At 37.7% G+C, this 26,270-nt stretch overlaps 1 protein-coding gene across 1 annotated transcript in view; it reads left to right on the top strand.

Moving 5' to 3' along the window:
• Positions 1-23,659, top strand: part of zfr (zinc finger RNA binding protein) — a 40,437-nt gene extending 16,778 nt beyond the window's left edge. The window contains exons 11-20 of the mRNA XM_040154421.1: positions 2,500-2,645; positions 3,746-3,911; positions 7,735-7,937; positions 10,268-10,418; positions 11,660-11,801; positions 13,950-14,047; positions 14,896-14,991; positions 17,754-17,865; positions 22,323-22,420; positions 22,791-23,659. Coding sequence (XP_040010355.1) covers positions 2,500-2,645; positions 3,746-3,911; positions 7,735-7,937; positions 10,268-10,418; positions 11,660-11,801; positions 13,950-14,047; positions 14,896-14,991; positions 17,754-17,865; positions 22,323-22,420; positions 22,791-22,973 — 1,395 coding nt within the window. The 3' untranslated portion in view covers positions 22,974-23,659. The remainder of the gene's footprint in view (positions 1-2,499; positions 2,646-3,745; positions 3,912-7,734; positions 7,938-10,267; positions 10,419-11,659; positions 11,802-13,949; positions 14,048-14,895; positions 14,992-17,753; positions 17,866-22,322; positions 22,421-22,790) is intronic.
• Positions 23,660-26,270: the final 2,611 nt, after the last annotated feature.

Below are 26,270 nucleotides of genomic sequence, written 5' to 3'. Positions count from 1 at the left end.
ACATGTCTCACACCACTTCACAGAATTTTAATACCTTAGTGTATTTATCAGGTGTGCGCATGTTTGTGTGTAAATATGTATATATCCCTCCTATTATGTTAAGGGTAAATTTGACCCATTTCAGTTTTTGTGTTGACCAAAGTACTGGTTATCCTTTATTTTTCTTCATGAAATTTTGTGACTTTTCCTCAGCTAAGGTCATGAACTGTTGTGTAAAATCTGGACACTTTGATGTGTAGTGGAATGTATGTGCAGAGTTTGTATAAAAAGATGATGATATGGGTCATTTTAACCCGGATACTTTAATGTGGGTAAGTAGCAGTTCAGATCCAAAATAAACATGTCTCTTCGATGTACTTTATTTTGATTTAGCCAAACATTTGTATTTTGATTGCCTCTGAAAAGCCATTCAGACCCAGAGACCCAGGTGTGTGTAGATGAGGAACCTTCTCTCCCTTGTCCTTGTCACTGTTCTCATGTCATCTCTTTGACAAACACACCAAAAATGAATTCCAGAAGGTTTACAGCTGAAGAAGCTTCACAGATCACAGATTTTGAACTGGGATAATGATGCAGAGGAAGAGATTTCAGAGACAAAGGATCTTTCAGAGACTGAGGACGATGTTATTGATGATCCAGTTTGTCAATTTTCCTATGACGAGGAGGATTCAGAGGACGAGTCTGCTGTTGTCTCTCCATCAGATGAAAACCAAGGAATGCAGCAATCATCATCCACAGAGGGGACATGGGCATCTAAAGATGGTAATATAAAATGGTCAACATCACCACACCAAAGCTGAGGCAGATCGTCATCCTCCATTGTCATCAAAATGACTCCCGGTCCTACAAGATTTGCTGTCACACAAGTTGATGATATTCATTCAGCATTTCAGCTCCTCATATCCCCACCAATAGAGAGGATTATACTGGAAATGAACAACTCGGAGGGGAGGCATGTATTTCAAGAGAAATGGAAGCCACTGGATCAGACTGACTTGCATGCTTACATTGGAATTCTGGTATTAGCTGGAGTGTACAGGTCAAAGGAAGAAGCAACTGCAAGTCTATGGAATAAAGAGAAAGGAAGGCCAATCTTCCAAGCAACAATGTCTCTGGAGACATTTCACATGATATCTCGTGTGATCCGATTTGACAACTAAGACACCAGAGCTGGTCGATGTGAAAGAGACAAACTAGCTGCGATCAGAGGAGTATGGGATAAATGGGTTGTAATTCTACCTTTGTTGTACAATCCTGGTCTCCATGTTACTTTAGATGAGCGCCTTGTTCCATTCAGGGGGCGCTGTCCTTTCCGACAGTACATGCCCAAAAAGCCTGCTAAGTATGGCATCAAAATATGGGCACCCTGTGGTGCAAAATTTAGCTATGCGTGGAATGTGCAAGTGTACACTGGAGAGCTACCTGGGGGAGCATCTGAGAAGAATCAGGGGTGTGGTGCTGGAGATGAGCGAAGGGCTGCAAGGTCATAACATAACATTTGACAACTTCTTTACATCCTACCGCCTTGGAGATGAACTTCAGAAGAGAAAGCTGACTATGTTGGGAACAGTCAGAAGAAATAAGCCAGAACTTCCTAGTGAAATTCAAGAGAAGACATGAAGCCAAAAATTTCCCTGGACTACCCTGTCAACTCCACCAAAGGAGGAGTTGATAATCTGGACGAAGTCACAGCAACATACAGCTGCCAGCACAAGACTGCCCGTTAGTCCTTGGTGATTTTCTACAACATTGTGGACCTGTCTGCTTACAATGCCTGTGTCCTGTGGACTGAAATGAACCAGCAATGGAAAGCCAGCAAAATTTACCGACGTCGGCTTTTCCTGGAAGAATTGTGCAAAGCACTCATGACTCCCAACATCCAGAGGCGAGCCAGGCGAGTTCGATCCCCAGCAGCTGCAGCTGTCATTTAAAAGGTCAAGCTCAGGTCATCCAATCAATCTGCAATGGTTCCAGTGGATACAGGTGTAAAGAAACGGAAAAGATGCCAGGTCTGTCATTCCCGAGAGGACAGTAAAAAAAAAAAAAAGACCTCGTGTGAAATGCAAGAATTACATCTGCAGAAAGCACACAGTTACATTCTGTCCATCATGTGGAGAACATTGAAAATCTGAGAAAATAGGGCAAGTTAGATGGGAAAAAAACGTGAGGAGGGAAAAACTTAGACTAAATAGTTCTTAAACATAGTGTTGTAATTAAACATGTATTGTATGTCTCTTCTCTAAATGTTTATATAATCTAAAATAAAGTTGTTTTTGGTTTAACCTGATTTTTTTTTTTGACTGTTTTGAGTGGATTTACACAGTACGGGTCAAAATGACCCGCAACATAACCAATGTAATTTTTTTTTCAACATAATACGAGGGATATGTAATTGTGTATATGTAGATGTGTATATGCGTGCGTTTTTTTTTTTTTTTTTTTTAATTTTCTTAACATGTTTTTTTTTTTTTTTTTTTTTTTTTTTTTTTTTTTTTGTAGAAGAAGGTTAACCCAGATCTGCAGGTGGAGGTCAAGCCCAGCATCCGCGCCAGAAAAATTCAGGAGGAAAAGATGAGAAAGCAGATGCAGAAAGAGGAGTACTGGAGAAGAAGGGAGGAGGAAGAGCGCTGGAGAATGGAGATGCGGTATGGTTAGGATCATTTCTTATGGGGGGAACTGGGGGGTGGTTGGCTTGACTTAGCTGGCTGGCCGGCTGGCTGTGTCATGCCACAAAAAAGTTGAACCTGGAGACATTGTGGTTGAACCTGAAGACTTTATATTTTCAGGCGTTATGAAGAAGACATGTACTGAGACGTATGGAGGAGGAGCAGCACCACTGGGATGAGCGACGTCGTATACCAGACGGGTATATCCACAGGGGCCTCCTGGCCCTCCTGGTCTACTTGGAGTCCGCCTTGCATGCCTGGCCTGCAGCCTCAGGGTCCTGTGGTAGGGCTTTATGATGGTGCCTATGAATTGTTGCTCAGTATATTGCCAGGGACTATGCATTGGTAACACTTCACATTTCACTTAAGGACAGTTTGGAGTTTGTAATTGTTGCCTCCTGGTGACACTACAAACTATTACTTTCACTTGTGGTTGTTGATACATAAACCCCGCATCACTGACAGAGTAGTTTGTTTTGGCTTTGCTGAATCATCTACAGTGCATACACAAGAGGGGGGCATATTCGTATTTTTTTTTTTTTTTTTTTTCCCCTTTTGCCAGATGGAAGGTAGTCTTACTACTTTGGGAGAGCAGGGGTGTGTTTATCATTTATTTTTTCTTACCATATCTCTATATTTTATTTCAGGATTCCATTTTGAGATGTATTATATAAAAGAGGTCAATATTTACATCAGAAGATGGCCATTTGTATTTCATAAAGGTGTGTTTCTGTGCATTAAGAGAGTATTCACACTCCTTCACTTTATTAATTTTTTTTTTTTTTTTTGTAGAAGAAGGTTAACCCAGATCTGCAGGTGGAGGTCAAGCCCAGCATCCGCGCCAGAAAAATTCAGGAGGAAAAGATGAGAAAGCAGATGCAGAAAGAGGAGTACTGGAGAAGAAGGGAGGAGGAAGAGCGCTGGAGAATGGAGATGCGGTATGGTTAGGATCATTTCTTATGGGGGGAACTGGGGGGTGGTTGGCTTGACTTAGCTGGCTGGCCGGCTGGCTGTGTCATGCCACAAAAAAGTTGAACCTGGAGACATTGTGGTTGAACCTGAAGACTTTATATTTTCAGGCGTTATGAAGAAGACATGTACTGGAGACGTATGGAGGAGGAGCAGCACCACTGGGATGAGCGACGTCGTATACCAGACGGGGTATATCCACAGGGGCCTCCTGGCCCTCCTGGTCTACTTGGAGTCCGGCCTGGCATGCCTGGCCTGCAGCCTCAGGGTCCTGTGGTAGGGCTTTATGATGGTGCCTATGAATTGTTGCTCAGTATATTGCCAGGGACTATGCATTGGTAACACTTCACATTTCACTTAAGGACAGTTTGGAGTTTGTAATTGTTGCCTCCTGGTGACACTACAAACTATTACTTTCACTTGTGGTTGTTGATACATAAACCCCGCATCACTGACAGAGTAGTTTGTTTTGGCTTTGCTGAATCATCTACAGTGCATACACAAGAGGGGGGCATATTCGTATTTTTTTTTTTTTTTTTTTTCCCCTTTTGCCAGATGGAAGGTAGTCTTACTACTTTGGGAGAGCAGGGGTGTGTTTATCATTTATTTTTTCTTACCATATCTCTATATTTTATTTCAGGATTCCATTTTGAGATGTATTATATAAAAGAGGTCAATATTTACATCAGAAGATGGCCATTTGTATTTCATAAAGGTGTGTTTCTGTGCATTAAGAGAGTATTCACACTCCTTCACTTTATTAATTTTTTTTTTTTTTTTTACATTTCAGCCTTATACTAAAATAGCTTTAATGCATGTAGATTGATGAGGGAAAAACCTCATCAGTCTACACTCAATACCCCATTAACGACAGCAATAATAAAATAAATAAAAAGGAAAAACTGAAATATCCCATTTATGTACATGGATCAGACACAACATTAAAACCAGTAACTGGTTTTTGTGTGTGTGTGTGTGTGTGTGTGTGTGTGTGTGTGCACACTGCGTGTAAAGGGGTGAAAGGGGTCTGAATATTTTCTAAATGCACTGTATATCAAGGCTTTATTTTCCTCATTGTAATGAAACAAATAGTAATGTCATTTTTGAGATAGTTAGATACGTAAGTATTTGGATAGTGACACAATTTTTGTAATTTTGCCTCTGTACCACCACAATGGATTTGAAACAAAGCCATCAAGATGTGATTGCAGTGTAGACTTTCAATTTCAATTCGAGGGGTTTAAAAAAAATATGGCATTAGCCGTTTTAGGAATTGCACCCTTTTTTATAAATACTCAGATGCAAAATTACGGAAATTGTGTTGCTCCATATACTTATGTACCTAACTGTATATGCTCCACATGAATATCATTGTGATTTTAGGACTGATTGAATGTTATCTCTGGGCTTGCTTAATTTGGTTTTATTCTATCCTAAAACAGCCTACACGTAACTCTTTTTCACGTCTTCCCCAAGAAAACACAAACAAGAACACACAGACTCAAATTAATGAAAAACACGGACAGGCATAACATAAACAAAATACAAATAGCATATAAAGAAGACAAAGTGTTAGGCATTGCGTTGAAGCATGACACAGGATAAATAAGTTATTTTAATAGTCGTTCTGGCCTGCCCCAAATCATGACAACACAGACTCCTGTTTCCCTGTGACACGACTGATTGATTGAAAGTTGTGATATACAGATTATAGTGGGTGAAGAAGAAATTATACATATTTACCACAATGCTAAATACATTTACCTAACGCTCCCCTTTCTGTTTAAAATAGAATTTATATGAGCCAAAGGTAGATCCAAAAGTACTATATCTTTGTATTTTGACTCTGTCTAACCTATGCTGGTTAGTAGTACTCTAAACACTCATATAGTCAAATTGTCTGGTGTCTGTCCATACAGCCATTTTACGGTATAGAACAAAACTGTAAAAATGTTAAATGATTCAAAACTTTGTTTTTAATTATACATAAGTAACAATAACAGCAGGCACAGTGGCTGTCCTTGAGAAATGACACCACGTGCTATTCAGTATTTATGCAATCTTACATTGAAAAATCCTTGTGCCAAGTCAGAAGCACTCACTTGGCTTAATTATCTGTGGAAATTGGTGTTTCAGTAAGACAGTGCAAAGGACATTGCAGAAAGTCAGCCTCTACGGATGGTGTCCAAGAAGAGAAAACAGTTTTGTGCCACTTAGTGAGGCACAAAACTGCAGGATTAAACTTTGCCCTAGTACATAAAAAGAAGCCTGATGAATGTTAGCAGCACATTCTTTGGTCAGATGAAGTCATAATATATTTGTTTTGATCAGATGTGGTCCCAGTATGTTTGGTGTGGACCTATACCTCCTCACTGGCGACAGCTGTGGCTGGAGGCATTATGTTTTCGGTTGTCCATCCGTCTGTCCCTTTGTTGGTCCCTCCGTCCCAATGTTGTGAACGAGATATCTCACAAAAGCCTCGGTGAAATTTCTTCAAATTTGGCACAAATGTTATTTCTCCAAACACATTTAATACCTTTTTTATTAAATTCTCTCAGTCTTCACTATATATTGTATATAATGAGTTTGGACAGACATAGATGTAAACTGCAACTTGACTGGTTTGCGGAGGCATACAACTACAAGGCGGTAATTATTAGGCTACGATATATTTTGATCTAGTTCATATTTACAGTCATTATTTAAAATCTGACATGGGGCAACTAAAATCTGTGCCTCTTTCACTCATTCTGCTACTATTGTAACAACTGTTGATGGCATTGATTCCCAGTCAATAGAGTAAGAGTTCATAACTCTCCCTCTCTATATGGACTTTTTTTGACACATATTTTGATATTTCTTGTTATCTGCAGGGCTTACAGAGTTTTAAAAAACAGTATTTATCAGTTTCTCTCAAAACATCTTTGAAGTTGTTCAAGTCTAGAATTTCATTTACAATGGTACTAAATATTTTTTCTTCCCTGCCATGGACATAACATAATGTAACATTAATTATAACTTTTTTTGTAGTTGTAGTTTGTGGTTGCAAGCTGTCAGGAGACATCTATAAACAACAAGTGAGACTGGTGTTACTGTGGATTGTGCAAGCAGGAAGCATAAATCCTTTTGTGGAGTTTCAGTCCATATCATCCGACCTGTAGCAAACACTGTTGTCACTGCTTGCTATAGTAGCTAGGAAGCTTATTTACTCATAATGGTCAAGATTCAATTTTATCAATAACAAATTAATAATTTCATAACCTATTTTGCGGTACTCAGTTCAAGTTGACATTCTTTCACATTCCTGAAGATGACTTATTCATTGAGTGTTTCATCAGAATTACTACTTTTTCAGTGGTTAATTATAATTCAGAGAAGCATCTTAATGTGAGGATGAAAAACAAATAATGCTGGAGACAAACTTTGAGATTGAATGTGATAGGACACATTATTTAGTTGAATGATGAATAGTCACTGTAAATCCATTTTAATATTTAATATACAATTTTAGAATTCACAAATTTAAAACCAAACAAAATACTGATAAAACATTCCATTTTCAACAAAGATGTTGTACATCATGGTTGCGTTTATTCATGTGTATGGTCTTTTTTTTTTTTTTTTTTTTTTTTTTTAATTACAGTGGACAGGGATTAGAAATATTGTGTGCAATCCCTTTACCTTACATCAATTCGATATAAATAAAAGATGACAGAAGGAACTCCCAATACAATCTAAAAGCATAACTGATCTGTAATGCCACTGTAAAAAATGACTTCTGGAGAAAGGGTTAAAATAGGGGGGGAGATAAGTGCATTAACAAATCAGCTGTTAAGAATGGCTTTGGTCAAGTTCATGTTAAAGGTACTGAAGTCTTAAAGTTGAAGAGTTACCTTTTATTAATCACAATAACTGAAATTGTATATTAATAATGCAATGTGTGTCTTTGTTACACCGGTTTATTTTAACCTTTAATTTTGATGCACTTTATATCAATGAGACCTTTTGGTGTGTTAATGATATAATTTACTTTTGAGAAGTGTCAGAACATCATCCAATGACCATTTGAAACACAGTCGTGAACCTTTGTGTCTTTCAGCCCCCACGTCGGCCTGACTCTTCAGATGATCGCTATGTCATGACCAAGCATGCAGCCATCTACCCCTCAGAAGATGAGCTCCAGTCTATCCAGAAGATTGTGTCAATCACAGAGCGTGCCCTCAAACTGGTCTCGGACATAATTACAGACCAGGACAATTCCAAGGACGAGGACAAAGAGAAGAGAGAATCCTGTAAAGACAGGTGTGACGTCAGGGCTGCTTTTACATTTCAGATTGTCTACTGAATGCAGTAATGTTAGAATGATTAGCCTTTCTTTGCATAGAAATACATTTTCTTATCCTCAAGAAAATGCTGTACTCTGAAACAGAGTCCTAAAGGCAATCCTATGCCTGCCTGATAACTGCGCAGCTCAGTACAGAACTGACCCGTTACAACGAAAACTGTAAAACCGTGCTCAGTTATGTGGACTTTGCTTCTTTCAGTTTGCTACTATTGCATTCAGTGTTGATTTTAAATGCACATCAAAATACAACTTCAGTTGTCTTTTAGGGCAAAGTCTTTTGAGTTAGATTAAAAGCTGATTCTTACCTGAATGCCATTCACAATAGTTTGCAGAATATGAAGGTTTTTTTAATTTTAAGTTAAATACCTATAGCCATCATACAGCACCATTGTTTTTGTGTTGCATCTGTTATTTCTAAATTTGCAGATGTATTGCATGGCTCATGTGACATGGATACTTTGATTAATGTTTGAAATCTTTAAACAAAGCAGCAGGTATTTGACCATCTTTGCTTTACTTTACTCTGGTGAGCTGTTGCACAGAATCCCAGGTTATACAGTAAGATCATTTGGAGCATAACAGCTGATTTATTTTAATTTGAGGAATAATCCAAACTCCATTTGGAGATGTAAGTGGCTAGACTATTTAACTATATGTTTTCCTACAGTTTTCCTACATTTACCGTAGCGTCATTATTGTGCACAAGTACAGTTAGGTGATTAAGTATTTGGACATTAACACAATTTTCATAATTTTGCCTATGTACACCTCCACAATGTATGTAATATAAAGACATCAAGATGTGATTTGAAGTGTAGACTTTCAGCTTTAATTCAAGAGGTCTAACAAAATATCGCATTAACCGTTTAGGCAGTACACCCATCTTTATACACAGCCCCCCATTTTCAGAGGCTCGAAAGTAATTGGACAACCCACATAAATATAAGGGTTATTTTTAATACTTGGATGAAAATCCTTTGCAGTAAATGACTGCCTGAAGTCTGCAACCCATGGACATCACCAAATGCTGAGTTTCTTCCCTTGAGATGGCCTTTACTGCCGCCACCTTCAGTTGCTGCTTCCTTGTGGGTCTTTCTGCCTTCGGTTTTGTGTTCCTTTCGTTCCTTTCCCTCTCCATACTCTTCTCTTCCCATCCTTCTAGTACAAATTAATCCAGAACTGGGCAGGCTTTTTTTTAGATGTTTTATGGCAAAGTCTAATCTGGCCTTTGTCTTCTTGAGTGTTACCAGTGATTTTCATCTTGTGGTAAACCCTCTGTATTTACATTCATGAAGGTGTCTCTTGATTGTAAACTTTTACAATGATACACCTACCTGCTTAACATTGTTCTTGATTTTGCTAGATGTTGTGAAGGGTTTTTCTTCACCAAGGAAAGGATTCTACAATCATTTACTTCAGTTGTCTTCTGTGGTCTTCCAGGCCTTTTGGTGTTGCTGAGCTCAACTGTGCATTCCTTGTTTTTGAGAATGTACCAAATTGTTGATTTGGCCACTACTAAAGTTTCTGCCTGATGATGGCCTCTTTCATTTGCATCGACATCTCTTTGGACCACATATTGAGAATTCCCATGAACAGCTATGAAATGCAAAGTCAACACTTGACACTTGTCAACACCAGACTTTTTATCTGCTTAATTTTACATGGAATAGTGAGGGAACAGGCCACACCTGGCAAAGAAACTGATCAGTTGTCAATTGTCCAATTACTTTTGAGCCTCTAAAAATGAGGGACTCTGTATAAAAATGGCTGTAATTCCTAAATGGTTAATGCAATATTTTTGTTAAACCCCTTGAATTAAAGCTTACAGTGTGCACTTCAATCACATGTTGTTGACTTTGTTTTAGATTAATCGTAGTGGTGTACAGAGATACAATTATGAAAATGTTGTCACTGTCCAAATAATTAAGGACAAAAGTGTAAATACACATTTCATGTTTCTGGTCTGTCCCAATTGAGCTCCATGTGGTACATGCTATCAGTTCAAACTGTTACTCAAGCTTGGCTGGCAACCAGCGTAACCTCACATTCTCAATGGCTCAATTTGGCTGTTTGGAAAGCTTGAAGGAAACCAGATTGCTTTTGGTTGTAAGTCTAATTCTTTTTTTTTTTTTTTTTTTTTTTTAATGTCGTGATACACGTTATTTATTTCAATAAGCCAATGAAAATCTTGAATTTGAATGTATCTAACTTTTCAGAATGATGGCATTGTAATTGTTGACTGTTTTGCTTTTGCATATTTTCCCATCTTCCTTGTAAAACTATCTAGAGCCCTGAAGGGAGTGATGAGGGTTGGAGTCCTGGCCAAAGGCTTGCTTCTTCGTGGGGACAAAAATGTCAACCTAGTCCTGCTCTGCTCCGAGAAGCCCACCAAGGGCCTCCTCAATCGCATTGTGGATCACCTCCCCAAACAACTAACAGTACTATCTTTACAAATGTCACACCACAATTCATTTCCTCATTGGCCATTTTAATCGGTACCTGCCTCATGCTTACTAAGACACCTCTTTGCCTTTTGTTTTAGTTGTAAAATTTTAGTAATTTTAGTTGTAAACTAGGTTTAAAAGAATGAGAGGACTAATATCACAGTAATTTACCAGGGCAATATTAAGAAAGTGTGATCGAGTAGAATAGTTTGAACAATAACCCTAACACAGCATCATACACTTAAATTACATTCACACAAGATATTACTTTATACAGAGAAATAAGGTCAAGGCAGGAAACCCAAAAAAGAGTGTCCAGTGTCCAAATGTGAGAAAACATGATGCAATTATTAGTGCCATTTTAATGAACAAAAATAATGGTTTGCTATAGTGTGCATTATATGGGAGAAAAACATTGAAGTACCCTTTCAGTGAAGAACATGAGATACTGTTCCCTATAAGATGCCCTTACAATGGACTAAACTTGGCCGTCATGGTAGAAATTAATATATCCTTTAGGCTGACCATTAGGGGAAAAAAGCACCCTTAAAAGCATTTCGTAATTGTTGTAGCTGAAATCTTCCCATTTAGTTGATTTTGGCACAATGCTAATCACTAGTTTGAGCAATCATTCTACATACTGAAGTTGATGAAGACCCAGCTTAGAAAACGGATGAAGATGGCTCTCGTCAATTGACAGCACGAGGGACATTTACATTGACCATAACAAGATCATTAACATTTACAAAGTCATGGCCAAAAGGAGGATTCTCTTCTGATTTCACCAATCTTGCTTCTCGCTTTTCCAACACAGAAATAAACACTTAAAAAATTAACCATTCCCTGTATTTTATTAGAGATGTTTGCAAAATAAATGTTTAAAAAGTAAATCCTTTTTAATACTCAGGTGTCATTTTTCTTATATTCTGAACCCTATAAAATATTTGGGGATGTAGCCTTTTTTTTTTTTTTTAATTTTTATTTATTTATTTTTTGTTCTGTGTGTCTTTTTTTTTTTTTTTTTTTTTTTTTTTTTTGCCCCTGTCACTCCAGTCCACTACTACCTGGAAGTCCCCATGAACCAATAACTGTACCTATGAAAGCGGCCACTGAGTGTTGATGACAACTAGGAATGCTCCATAGATATTACTTAGAGAAATGACTGTCAACTAGTTGGGTGTAAAGCAGACTTTGAAATAATGTGAGTGCATTTGCATCTGCACCGTTTCTTCCAGATGGTAACACCAGAAAAATATGACGTCAGAGGATCTGTCCAGGAAGCAGCCATCATTTTGACATCCTGTACAGAGCCAAAGATGCAAGTGACAATCACACTGACTTCACCTGTCATCAGAGAGGAAAATGGCCGGGATGGAGGTTGGGAAACCCATAACAGCCTTTCCCGTTGCACCTCTTTTCTTGTCTTTCTGCTATCTCTCTATGAAGTCAGTTTCAATATGTTGGTTGACACTCTGAAGAGCACTGTCCTGCTGGCACTCCACAAAGATTGTTTTGTTGGGCATTAAATCAGATCATTCTGGCAACTTGACTGATTAATTTAGATTTCTGAAATCAGAAATGTCAGTGCAACCAAGGAAGTGCTTATTTAATAACTTTAGTTGTGGTCTCTTTCCTTCAGGGTTTGTTCTGCATACAGTCTATGACCGGAAAAATGTCACTTTTAATACCACCTTTGCTTAAACAACTGAAAACCTTTTTAGAATTTTTTTTTTTTTTTTTTTTTTTTTTTTTTTTCCCCCCTCCTCTTCAATAAAACATTAGATTTAGATCATTTTTCTTTTATTGGTCGAAAGCGGGAGCCCATATGAGGCAAGTGCCAGCAGTATTGCTCTTATGCTTTTTGCTCTATAACTCTTATCTCTCAAATGCTATCTTTATCCTTTTTAAACAAAGCATGATCAGTGTTTGCATTGTGTTAAGTCTAGTTATTCCAAGGTGAGATTCTATTTTGTTTCCTGTGTTCCAGGGGATTCTGTTTCCATTTTACTGTTAGCTACAATTAATGGGAGGACATGCATTACAGTATCATCTCTTCAAATTTTCTTTGAGATGAGACACAAAAAGGCAATTCCTGCAGAAGATGAACAAATAGACAACAGGAGGCACTTCTGTTCCTCAAATTTAATTTGGAATTAATTGTGCAAAGATGTTTGACTTTACAACACTTTCTCAAATCAAAATCTGGCTTAAGGCGGACAAAATTAAATGTTATTTTTCCACAGGAAACAAATCTTCCTTTTCTGTACTGGTGAACACTTCACCATGCTGAGGTTCCCTGTTCTGAAGTGCTCCCCTGAGTTGATTGACATCTTCCTTTACACACATAGGACTCAAAATTGGGCTTAAAAGGAGATATTTAGTCTGATTCAGCTTAAATGAAAGCCTTTGACAAGTTTTTGTCGTTTTTATTTCACTGACAATGGAAAGATGAAGACAAATAATTTGAAGATGGGCAATTTTCTCTTTTGAATTGACAATGGAAAGATGAAGATAAACAATGTGCAGTATTGTTTTGAAATCTTATTTTCAAATTATTCTTGGGGGAGTATTGTTAAGAGTTCAGGTAAAAAGGCTATGACAGAGAAATCTTTGGTTGGACCCTGAGACCTTTGGTATTCAATGATTGTTGGGGTCTTATTCCATCCTACTGATGTTAGGTATGCATGCAGTGATAACCTAACCCCTTTTGTTTGCTGGTAGATATCATGTTTTTTTTTTTCTCTTCTTCAGCACCCATTGCTTCCTCCTTTTTTATATTTGTAGTAATATTTATATTTAAGTCCAGCGCAAACTCCTTTTTATTTCTTTGAACAAAAAAAAGAAAAAATTCCAGTACATTTTCTCCCATTAGTGGTAAAGCCCAACAGCTTCGGAAGGATTTTTGACCAAGGTTTTCTCACATCCCAAAAACTTTGCCACACCTACTATTGCCGTGCCACTTTTTATCAGGTCACTCACTATTAGCCATTTACCCTCTCTTTCTCCCATCACCAAGTTAATACCAATCATCATTAGCCACAGAATCCCTCCTCTGTCCCGAAGCTACAGTGAAGAAAAATTTACTGATCCTAAAAATTCCTGTGGTACTTGAAAGGTAATGATACGCTTTGCAATACAATTACCTGATAAAATGGTATTGGCTTCAAAACATTTGTGAGCCTAAACATATGTAATTTAGATTGTTGCTTTCCAAATACATTAGTCTATTTGTCTTCAATGTTGAGTCAGTAAATTCATACCTCTTTTAGCGAATATAATGACTTAACATGTTGTACACTGCCAAAATAATAAGTCGATAGATACAGATTGACGATGTGTTGGTTTGTGTAGTTAGTATTTCGAATTTAGTAACCTTTTTGAAATTACAAAATAAACAACCAATTGTAGGTTGTCATGGAAAAAACATTGGTATGTGTGGCATTGTGTTTGTTCTTTGCCAGCCTCGCTGACCTGGTCAAACACCCATTCCTCATCACCATTTTGACACTTCAAATCCATTTTTAGATGTAACCTCGGGTATGGTGAAAGACCCAGCGGACGTCTTGGACAGGCAAAAATGCCTTGACGCTCTGGCTGCTCTGCGCCACGCTAAGTGGTTCCAGGTTCGGAACATCATTTTACTTTCTTACGGTAGCCTTATGAGATGCATTATTTATTTGTTTTATTCATTTATTTGTGTTTTACACATTTGGTTTTTATTTTATAATAAGGAAAAATATTACTATTTGAAGAAAAAAAAAACAAATATTCAAGGATGCCACTTAATACAACAAGGATCTGGTCAATGTCCATCACATGTACTGATTTATAAATCTAAGTTCATCTGAAGCTCTTAAATCACAAAAAATACTCTAGCAAAGAACTGGCATCCTTGTATTCTGTTTTCAATTTTCCGAGTACTGCATTATAGTTACATGTGATTCCATAAGGCTGCACAATAACTTGCACAAATTTGTGCCATCAAGAAGTGCTTTCATGTTCAACATTTGTATTGTTTTTATTCTGTATATTTTTGTAGAATGGGGATTGAGAGAAAAAGGAATATCTGAGTAGTTTCCTGTGATTCTGCTACCTGAGCAAACGCACAGGCAAAGTAAAGCAGATTTCCTTGGCTCTTTCAGTCCCTATACTCTCCTCTCAGGTGGACTCTTGTACTTTTAAGTACCTGTTTGTGAGATACCTGGATGAACCTGGGGTCAGGGTTTAGAAGATGGCAAGAAAAGTCACTATTTCTTGTGCATCTTGCAAACTTTGAACTTCCTTACTAACTATGAGGTACAAGACTACTGGGAATGGCAGCTGATTGCAAACTCATACGTACTCCAAACCATACTCAAGCTTCCATTATGCACAGTAGTGTTTGGACCTCTGACAGAACTGATTCACTTGTTTGGTCCATCTTTTGTCACTCTTGGTCACTCCGTAAACCTAACTTTCATTACATCAAAAGGCTAGAGCTAATGGACTTCAGTCCTGTGTCATCATCATCCGAATCCTGCGAGACCTCTGTCAGCGAGTTCCTACATGGTCACCCTTCCCGGGATGGGTAAGTGTAAATGTTATTTAAATATGGTAATTAAACATTTTAAAGGCTTCTATGAACTGTACTGGGCTGTCCCTGATGAGAGTTGACATTAATGAGACGTGAAATTTTTGGTCGTTTAATCAAAACAGTGGTCCAAGATTGAGATTTGGTGACCAAAGGCGGCCTGCATCAAAATTCTGACAATATCAGGAATTTAGGATGAAATTTTTTTTTTTTTTTTTTTTTTTTTTTTCCCCCCAAGCCCCTTTTGTGAGCAGGAACTTTCACAGGAACCTTTTCAGAGACATCAGGAAATATGCCTGCATTTCAACCACAGTACCAGTTTTGGTTTCTGGGCCATAGTTTTCGCCTCTAAAAGTAACTGCTTTCAAAGTCCTACTTTATGATGACACTGTAATTATTTAGGTGGAAGTCTTGCAACTTTTATAACGTGTAAAGCATTAATTTAGAGTTCAAACACAAACTGGGTTTTCATTTGTATCAGTATTTGGTCTTGAGATTGGAATTATTTCACAATTTTTGTTTATCTTTAAACAACATAGCTGATTTCCCTGCCTTCTAGAAATGAGCATCGTGAATCGAGGTACTGGGTGATAAATAGTGATCAAGCGAGCAACCAAAATGAAAACTTAATTAAATTTATTAATTTATTATTTCAATGTGATAATACATGCAAATGGAAAAATAACCAGAAAGCAATCAGAAGAATTGCTCATGTTTGCAACAATGATTTAAACTTCAGGATTATGCATTATTAATGATGAACTTCTTGATTTGTTTTGATGACCTGTCACATGACAAAAATTGCACCTCAAACAAACCTTTTTTTTTTCTTTTAAACACAATGCGTAAAAGACACTTTAGCTTGTAATATAGTTTCATGAGCACCTTAGTTCCTGTGACCATTCAAAAAGGGTCAATAATGTAAGTGTTCGTCCCTGTGCAATAGTTCCTGCCCCACACAAATCCTTGCTCCAAAGTTATGACTATCTGATAGATGAGGAATGTTATGTTGCTGTTACCAACCAGAGTAGAGAAAGGACCAGTCAACACACTTGACAGGCTTAGTCAAACTTTGAATGAAACATTCCAACAGTCATGAATATAAAAAAGCAACATTATAAGTTCACTGTCTGTTATTTGTATCCTCACATTATTTTATATTTGATGTAAATGCAAACACAGTTTGTTTAGACAGAACTTTAGCTCCTAGATAAGCTCCAGGGTTTGGTTAAAGGCATTTTACACCACATTGAGTTATGCTGTTAGTAATGCAGCAGTAACTTTCACCTGCACATGATAATGATTTTTTACCAAGTTACTACATTTTAGACCGTAAATATCTACTTCTCTGCAGACTACAAACTGACTCTGGTGAGGTGATGCCACACTACTCGAGCTTGGATTAAACACGAAAATTAGCATACCTCACACTAGCCTCTTTTAAACAGAGATCCCATTATATTGCCCTTAAGATGACCTTTCATTATTGTGGCTTTGCTTGTTTAAACTGAACAAAGCAAAGCTGGCATAATGCTGCCCCATATGTGATTTTAGATAGCATGCTGGAGTTCTGGAATCGGAGGCATGACACGTAAACAATGTCAGCGTCTGTTTCGACATGCTGGCTCTCCCTTTTACATATTCATTCAATCAGAACTCTGTACAACAGTCCTGCCATACATCCTACCCTTACAGTATTTATTTTTTATCAGGACTGTGCCAGAAAAGTGATACTAGAGGTGTGGTAATACCAGACTGTTATATTCAAGTACACTACCATTCAAATACATTTGTGAAGAAAATATTTGGAAACTTAGCAGACCCATCCACATAATATTTCGTGCATTGTAAGTTGCACGTGCTTTAGAATGGATAACATGTTAAACAATCCAAAATAAACAAACTTGTCTTAACCAAAGGTTAGTCAACGTAGCTGACTGGGCTACTGATTTTTTTTTTTTTTTTTTTTTTTTTTTTTTCCCCCCCCAGTGAAGCTATGTTCACTACAACAAGCAATGTCCCATTATTGTGAAATGCTAGTGCATAATGTTACACCACTGCCTTTAGTAGTTGGCCTAATATGGCTTTAAAAGTAATGTAACATTACCTAACATCTTAATATCAGGTTACCTGAATTTAAGCATTGTCTGCTTTTTTTTCTTGCAAAAGTTATATTTGGTTATAGTTGGTATAGTTGGTCCAAATGTCAACCCATTTTTTTTACAACCAAGCCCCACGGCCGCTGTCATGTTCTTTTCCTGTCACCATATGTTGCCAGACCTCCTACAGCAGTAGCGTTAAAGTGCATAGCTAGGTCAATGTTAGCACTACTGGTTGTGCATTCATGGTTGCCCTGCTGGTGTGTATAGTCACCACATGGATGATTCAGGCACACAAAAAGAGAAATGTGGGTGCAGCCATTTAAAGGAGGAAATTTGGATTATGTCATTGTTTGAAAAAACAGTCCATATAATTTTCTTTTTTACGTCAATGAAAACGTGAGATTACATTATAGTTTTTACGTTTAAACTGCATTTTAGTCACATTTTTTTCATTTGCAAACTCATGCTGATATTTATTTATTTTATTTTTATTTTTTTTTTTGAAAAGAGGCCTTAAAATATTACGGGATTCACCTCTTTAAACAATTACTGTATTTATAGAGTATTCCAGGTTTAAAAACTGACTATTGTAATGTAAGCAATGATGGTGTGTGTTTGCCTGGTCTCTAAACCATCTTCACTGTCCACTCTGTTCAGGCCATGGAGCTGCTAGTTGAGAAGGCCATCAGTAGCGCCTCTGCCCCCCTCAGCCCAGGTGATGCATTGAGACGGGCCTTTGAATGTATTTCTTCTGGGATTTTACTCCCTGGTAAGTTAGTGTTATATAATTCAGATCTGTATTTCAGATAAAATAAATGCAGTTCTCTGTTTGTGGGCCAAAAATAGATGAAAGGTTATTTATGTGCATTGATATAAACTGCCGGTTCCTGTATTTTGGCTATAACCCATCTCAGAACCTAATATCCTTTTCTAAAAAATTCTTTGCAAGAAATCCTTTGCTTAGACAGAAGTAGCTCTATTTTGGTTTTGCTAATGAGCCCTGGTGCCATAATGTGTCTATTGAATATGAAGGTACAGCCAGAAGACACTAGCTTAGCTTAACACAAAGTTTGGAAACGGGGAAATGGCTCACCTTGCTTTGTCCAAAGGTAACAGAATCTGCCTACCTGCACCTCTAAAAGCTGGGTTACTCTACAAAAGAAATAATTCGCCAAAAGTATTTATACCTGCCACACTCGCAGGCAGTCAGTGTGAAAATCCAGCCGTCAGAGAGGGGTGAGAGGCGATGTTGTTTTAAATATGGACGTAACAGTGCACATTTTCTGCTGGTTCCTCAAGGAAGACATTCATAGTGTTACACTTAGTTGTACACATGAAAAGTCCCACAGATAGTTGTGTAACAAATGAAGGAGAGTCAGAGAGAGAAGTTCCATCCCATTGCACCTTCTCACCTCAGCACAGCTGGCCAGTCATGGCATGAATGATGTGAAAGTCAGATATTCATTTTCGGAAAGTTAAAGACATCGGACATAGACCTGCCCCTAATCCAGCGTTGAAAAGATGTGCAGAGGGGGTTACTAAAGCCATCCTACAAGGAGTTAAAACGGAGTATACAAGCCCCTTTAAAGCAAACTAAATAACAAGACTTGACAAGACTCGTTTGTTTAAGGGGGTTCAGTTTTCCAGTGGCTGGCTGGCAACTGCCCTCAGCAGTTTGCTTTAGGTAAAAATGTTTATCACTGGTTTGAAGTATGGGTGAGGTGCACACCTTATCATTACTTCTTATATTCTAGTTTTAGAAAATACCAGATGGTGTATGGGGAAATGACATATACTGTAAATTCTCAAAGGCCAAGTCTCTCTCAAATAAAGGCCAGTCACTGGATTTAAAAAAAAAAAAAAAAAAGAAACTTTGACTGCAAGTGGAACTATCTGTAGCCTATTACAGCAGCTCATGTGGTAAATTTAGTGTGTCAATTTCCACAGGTCTAAATTCCATTAGTACAATAGTCATGTCAGACTTACTATTCTGCTGCTCTGAGTTTCCTTTTTCCAACGTAAGTTATGTTTTCATACACTATTTAATTCCAGTGTTTTTTGTTGTTGTGTTTTTTTGTTTTTATGCCTCCATACTGGTGATAGCCATGGCCAGAGATATTATGTTTTCAGGTTGTCCATCTGTCCATACCATTCTTGTGAACGTGATATCTCAGGAACATGTTGGGGAGGCATTGCCTGGAGGGAATTTCATTACAACTGGCACAACGTCCACTTAGACTAAAGTATAATCTGATTAGCATTTGGTGGTAATTTGGTGACCTCATAAAACAAATTTTTGGCCATAATTCAAGAATTCATAAGCTGATTATGACAAAATATACTAAATACCATTTTTATGAAATTTCTTCAGTCTTCACTACATATATTATGAGTCTGGACAGGCATTGATGTAAACTGCAACTTGACTATTTGGAATAGGCATACAACCATAAGGCGGTAATTTTAGTTTGGATTTATTTATTGATTTATTTCTTTATTAACCCCTGATCAATGTTAAGTTGCCTTTAACAAAACTCAACACTTCCTATCCTAATTATAAAGGGAATGCTGCAAATCTTAATAATGTGAAAATTCGTCAACGTGTTGAGTTCAGTTATGAAGCTTATTCTTTTGAAGTTTTTCAGATATGGGTTTATGCTTAAGCACCTCAGATTTTGGGGATATTAAAGCACGGTTGTAGGCTTTGTCTATTATAGATGGATGGTAATTTCTTTCATAGAATCTTCATTTAGTCTCATCTGCTTTGCATTTGAATACAGCAATTTCTCCTTAGTCATAAGAACTGTCCCTTTATGTATCTCTTGATTCAAATGGCTTAGATGGTTGCTGTTATGGTGGAGGAGGGTAATTTGATCCATGTGCTTCCTATAAATTGAGCTATGAATGCTTCCGTCCTGGTATTTAGAGATGGTAAAGTCCAAAAAATTAATAATGTTGAGGTTATATTCCATTGTGAATCTTAGAAATTAGCTACTTGAGTTCACATATGTCTGACACGCCCATGTGGACAAGCATATGTTGGACAAAGAGAGCACTCAACCAATGAATCTCAGAACATAAAACAGCTATAGCCAAGCACTGTCATGAAGCTTAACTTGGCTCTCCAGCCAGATGAGGCAGTCTACCAAAATTACCCCTTCAGAGAGAGAGGTCCTGGATCGCAAAACTCAACACAATGACACCTGCTGGACTGAATAATGATTTCAGTTCCAAATGCTTCCTCAAAAGTTTCAAACTATGGAAACACAGAATGTTTATCACAGAATCTGAGACCCTCAGAATTGTTAAATTGTATGGGATTCACCATTTCACCTGCGCTTCATCATTTTCATAATGTCAAGAAAAGATGTAAATGGGACTTTATGAAGTGAATTACCATGTGATCCTTTAATAAGCCAATCCCCTGCCACTCCTGTATATAAATGACATGACTTCCATTTTCTGTCATGCTCTGCTCTGCTCTCCACTCCGCGCAAGGCCACTAGACCGAAATGTTGGCATCGTTGTGGACATGGCCGGAATAAAGTGAATTTCAGATTATTCAACTTTGTCCTGAAGCTCTCTGTGTGCTACCTTTTTACCTTTGGGTATTCAGCATTGTAAATAAAGGCCACTATTTGAGAATTTACGGTACATCTTTATTTTTGCATATGTATCATATGTAGATCTGGCCCCAGGACAGAATGCACGTTTTTCCTCTTGAATCTGAGGTTCAACAATCAGTCTGCCCTCCAGAACTCTGGCATAAGCCGTCCTAGGGAGGCTGAGTAGTGTATATTTATTTAAGAAAAAAAATTGAACCCCAAAACAGACCCCTCCTGCAACATTTCTTGGCCAGTCCACCACTTTGGACATATCTCAACAAATATTGGATGGGTTGCCATGAAATTTTGTACAGCCATTCATGTTGCCCAGAGGATGAATCTTAATGACTTAATTGATCCTGATGTTTCCACCTCTCCTTAATAAAGTGGTCTAAATAGGCAGAAATGTTCTCAGTTAGGCCACCTCTACTGTTTACATCATCTTCATCCAAACGACAATATTTCTCCAAGGGTGCATGCATTTCTGGTCTTTTGTTAGGGTTTTTTTGCCCTTAAAGACAGGAATATAAACTATGGTGTTTTGGTCTGTAGGAGAGGTGGACACGAGGGGAAAGAGGCAAATAATGTTTCTACAAAATTTTTGGAAATCAATCTCTTTCTGAGAGCTAACTTAAAAATATCTGACAGCTTTCTATCAGAAAAGTTCAAAACTGTATCCTCTAGTTGCTCCTGGTGACTGCACAAAAGTTATTGGTTATGATATACCATTCTGTTTCTCTGCAGTTCATAAAGTTGACAATGCAGTCTTTTCTATGGAAACTCATAAATCAAGCTTGCTTTGAGCTATCGTAACCAAATTTAGTGTACATGTTCAGTCTGGCTCCAAGGTTCACTGCAAAACCTTGCAACATTCTGCCTTACTGGGAATCCACATTAAAAGCGAGACATGAGCAAGCACGTAAGCACTATTGAAGTGTTCGGTCTGATCAATCCACGACTCCAACTGTTTGTTCAGCATCTATAGTCAGAATCGGCTGTCAGAAATGTATTGGATACAATTAGCTTTCATGTAGGCTCAGGAAGAAATCAGTAATTTTTTTTTTATTCTTACTGATTTCCTTGCCCGCTAAAGAGGGTGGGGGAAAGTGAAACTAGCAAGCTCACAGTGACACCAGGAGCCTCATCATTCATAACATACATCATTTAAAAACTTCACACAAATGGTAGATTTGTGCGATTTTAAACAGCTGTCTGGGGAGAGTATGCCTCGGTAGGCACAGTAGAGAGGGGAAAAAAGGACTATATTTCATAACTGACAGGAAAGGGGGTTTTTTTTGCTTCACTTTAACAAGTGGTCAAGTCCATCAATCTAGGTTTTTCAAAATTTGCAAAGTCAATTAACTACTTAAAATTCCTGAAGAAAGGGATGTAGTGAAGACAAATGCCTTAGTGTATTACGTACAATACAAACATGCATTGACTTGCCATATTTTGGTTTTTGAACAAAATGTGATTTGAGTTTTATCTACATTTTAAATTTTGGTGAATATTCAAACTTCCTTATGTATTAATTTTCATCAACCTCTGTTGTGTTGATGCAGAGGACACTGAAAACAATTAAATGAAACATCACCTGATGAAGTTTTATTTATTTTAACAGGTGGACCAGGATTGGTAGATCCTTGTGAAAAGAAGCCTGTGGATACCCTTACACCTATGGGAGAGCAACAGAGAGAGGACATAACCTCAAGTGCCCAAGTACAAGCTCTTGAATTATACATAAACTTTCAAGCTGATTGAGACATGAAGCATTTAGACTTAATATTGCTTCAAGGGGTGAACAGGTTAAATAGGAAAAATGACAAAACAGGCTTTTTACAATTTTGATTTTTGATACTGAAACTTGTCTTCAGTTGTCACTATATTTTGCACTTTTAGAGAGTGGCATGATCAAGTGGTAAATTGTCACATAAATTCACATAAATTGTGTTTCGGGGATTTGTTAGCTCTTGAAAAATGAAAATCTTGGTTTTGTTTCATCTCTCATCATAAAGATGAGACACCCTGGCTGCCTTGGCTTCCACTAAGAGTAATTGTTCTGAAATGTTTTTTCTGTACTTTTACACAGTTTGCTCTGAGGCTGTTGGCATTCCGTCAGATCCATAAAGTATTGGGCATGGACCCTCTGCCACAGATAAACCCTCGCTTCAACATCCGCAACAGCCGCAAGCGTCGCCGTGACAACAGTGATGGGACAGACAGCTTTGAGGGTGAAGGCAAAAAAGACAAGAAAGACTATGATAGTTTCTAAGCTTTCCCATTATTAATTTAAACGAATCTACATACGAAAATGTACTAACGTTGTATACGCTGTCTCCTGTGTATTGGGGTTTTTTTTGTTTGTTTGTTTGTTTGTTTGTTTGTTTGTTTGTTTTTTTTTTTTTTTTTTAAAGCTACAGATGTACCAATGTAATTGCAGTCTCACTTGGTATTACACACACAAAAATGTCAATTTGTGTACTGTTTTAGTTGTAGATTTCTTTGTCAAAAGTTGGGGTTCAGAATTCTCTGTACTAGATAAAGCAGTTTTTACCCGATGTGCTTCTTCAATAGAAGTGTTGATGAAAGTGGCTTCTTAAGCTTCTGCTGCTGCTCCCCTCTGAACTGTATTTGTGTGATTTTAAGTTGCGGGGGTATGTGGAAATCATCAAAAATGAAGCCAGACTTCTCCGTATTGTGGATCAGGAGAAAAAGTAATGATAATTGCCTTCATTCATCTGTATAGTTGCATTCAGAGGGGGACTGTGTTGTGGTTACTTTTGTGAAACATTCATTTGGCCAACTGAATTTTCAATGTTTTTTCTTTTGAATATGAATTACTGTACTTAATGCAAGTGATGTTTGATCCTGTGATGTTATGTCCTAATGATACACTTAAGATGGAAGACAGAAGGAAAAGTTGAAACATCAGGTGATCAATAAAGTCATTAGGAGTCATCCTCTGGGGAACACGAATGTCTGTACAGGTCTTATCCCAATGCTATACTTAAGATATAAGACCTATGAGGTATTGCACAAAGATTCAGAAGAACTTTAACTGTTGATAAATCTTTGTTTGTAGAGAAGCTGGCAGCCCTAAATATAGTATAAAGTATTTGAATAACGTTTAGATAAAAAGGCTTTGATTTGTGGAAAACATCGTCATGTTCACATTGTGTATTGTTTTGGCTTTTAGAATTTAGTTTTCCTGGTTAATAAGGATCTTTATTGGCTTGCTTGCCTTTTAACTTGGTTAGGTGCTAAATTAAATTCAAATATTCAAAATAATAAAAATCTTGACTGGCTATAGAAGGGACAGTAATCTAACTGCCCTTCAGCGTAGGTCTTGTTGTGAATTACTGCCGTGTTCTGCATTCTGCTTTGCAATTCCAGTAGCAGAATAAATACATTTCCAGATTGAAGAATTGTGTATCTTTTGCTGAGTACCTTGGTTTCTCTCATGGTATGCAGTGTAAACACAATATTTCAGGCTAGGGTTAGCATCAAGTCCATTTTACAAACTAGTATTTTGATGCCCTCAAAGTTTTTAGCTTCCTTTCTGTGTTGCAGCTTAAAGGTTTGTCAATAGCCTGCAAAAAAAGAGAGAAGTGGAGATTTGCAGAAGGAATTATGAAATTTAGTAAGCATATTCAATGAGGAGCCTATGGACTCTACTACTTGTACTGCAACTGCTATGTGAATCTGGACCACATGGGCAGTATACAACATTGGAACAATGGCTGCAATTGCCTGCTGCTAATTAAAAAAAAAACGGGTCAGATGAAACTTTAGGTCTGTTACTTACACTAGCTTATATTGTGACCCCAACCTGCTCGTAGCAGATTTATTTCAACATACCCTGAGGTTCAGTATCTGAACAAGGTGTTGGATATGGTATTTCCTTTTCTTTACAAAACAGTGCATCAAATCTCACGTAATTTGCAGGTCCATGCTTGGAGACCGATTAGAATCCTGTTTGGATATTTAATTGTTACACGATGTCTGACTTTTCTAATGTTACCATTTTTCTGTGCAGTCATTTATTTTAATGTTGTCCACTCTTACACTTTAAATATTAGGTATTGGGGATTTTGCGCTCAGCTTCATATACATTTTCATGTATTTATGCCTCTGCGCGGGCAACAGCCCTGGCCAGAGGAGGCATTATGTTTTCGGGTTGTCCTTCCATCGGTCCGTTCGTTTCTCATGAAACCAATGTCTCAGGAACGCCTTGAGGGAATTACCTCAAATTTGGCACCAATCGGACTCAAGGTTGAACTCATCTGAATTTGGTGGTCAAAAATCAAGGTCACTGACCTCTCAAAACATTTTGGGCCGTAATTCAAGAATTCATATGCTGATTATGACAAAATTTCATGTCTAACATGATAAAATGAAGTGACATTTTATATCCAAAAGGTCAGCTTCACTATGACATCATAATGTTCTGCAAAAACACTTTGCTGGCCATTATTCAATGCCATAATTCAGGAACAGAAAGGGGAGATTGTGACTAAATTTCACATTTGGTCGTATATATGAATTGGTGACACTTATCTTGGGTGCCCACCTTGAAACTGTGGTGATTGTATAGATCTTATATGCTCCTAGGTTGAAGATGTGTGTGAAGCATCTGTTTTAGAATTTTTAGCTTCTTTGCAGCAACATCCATATTTGAAGCATTGTCTACTGTCATGGCTACAACTTTTTGCTCTATCCAAATCAACTTTATTGGCCAAGCATGTGAACACATACAATATAAATTTGACAATACACCTAATACTTTTTATTAAATTCCTTCAAACTCTTCACTACATAGCGTGTATTATGAGTCTGGACAGACATGGATTTAAACTGCAACTTGACTGGTTGGCAGAGGCACACGACTGCAAGTTGGTAATTGTAGTTACATGAGGAAGTTTTCTTTACAAAATTGTAATGCTTTGCTCATTATGTAAACAGCTTTCATTCTATCAGAACAGGTCCCTGAACTTAAATGATTATTGCACGTTTTGTGGTGTTCCTAGACTTTCCCCATATGATGAGTTTGATGTTTTACTTGACAGAAGGGTACCCCTGTCAGCCATCTCAGATGGCACCAAACTTCTTAGCTTTAAGGCTGGCTCACAGCAGGACTAGAGCCAGGGCTGAGATGACATCAGCATTCTCAAGACCTGATGCCGCTGCCTAAGTAGGGTCTGGCTCACCTTGGAAAGGTAAAGTCATTATTGTGACCTCCATTAGATTGTTACAGAGGGGAATCAGCCTGCTGAAAAAAAAGCAACCCTAAAGAAGACTACCTATTGACCCTGCTGAGGTCAAAATTTAAGCTACTTATTTTGAATGATGAAAAGTTGAAAGAGGAGGAGCAGCACAGAAAATGGGACTGATGGTGAACAGGCAACTGAATGATATTGCTGCAGCTGCTGGCATTCCACCGCTACCTGTTTTAGTTGTGCAGAGTATACATATGAGCTAATTAAAACATTAAAACCCAGTGGATCTGCTCCTTTGCAAATGTGAAAACCATTCTATAGGTCTTTACAGAATAAACATAAAGTAGTACATA

The sequence above is a fragment of the Xiphias gladius genome, chromosome 19, assembly GCF_016859285.1.
Source record: "Xiphias gladius isolate SHS-SW01 ecotype Sanya breed wild chromosome 19, ASM1685928v1, whole genome shotgun sequence".
In the NCBI taxonomy this organism is placed as follows: domain Eukaryota; kingdom Metazoa; phylum Chordata; class Actinopteri; order Istiophoriformes; family Xiphiidae; genus Xiphias; species Xiphias gladius.
This window is presented reverse-complemented; position numbering and strand designations above follow the sequence as displayed.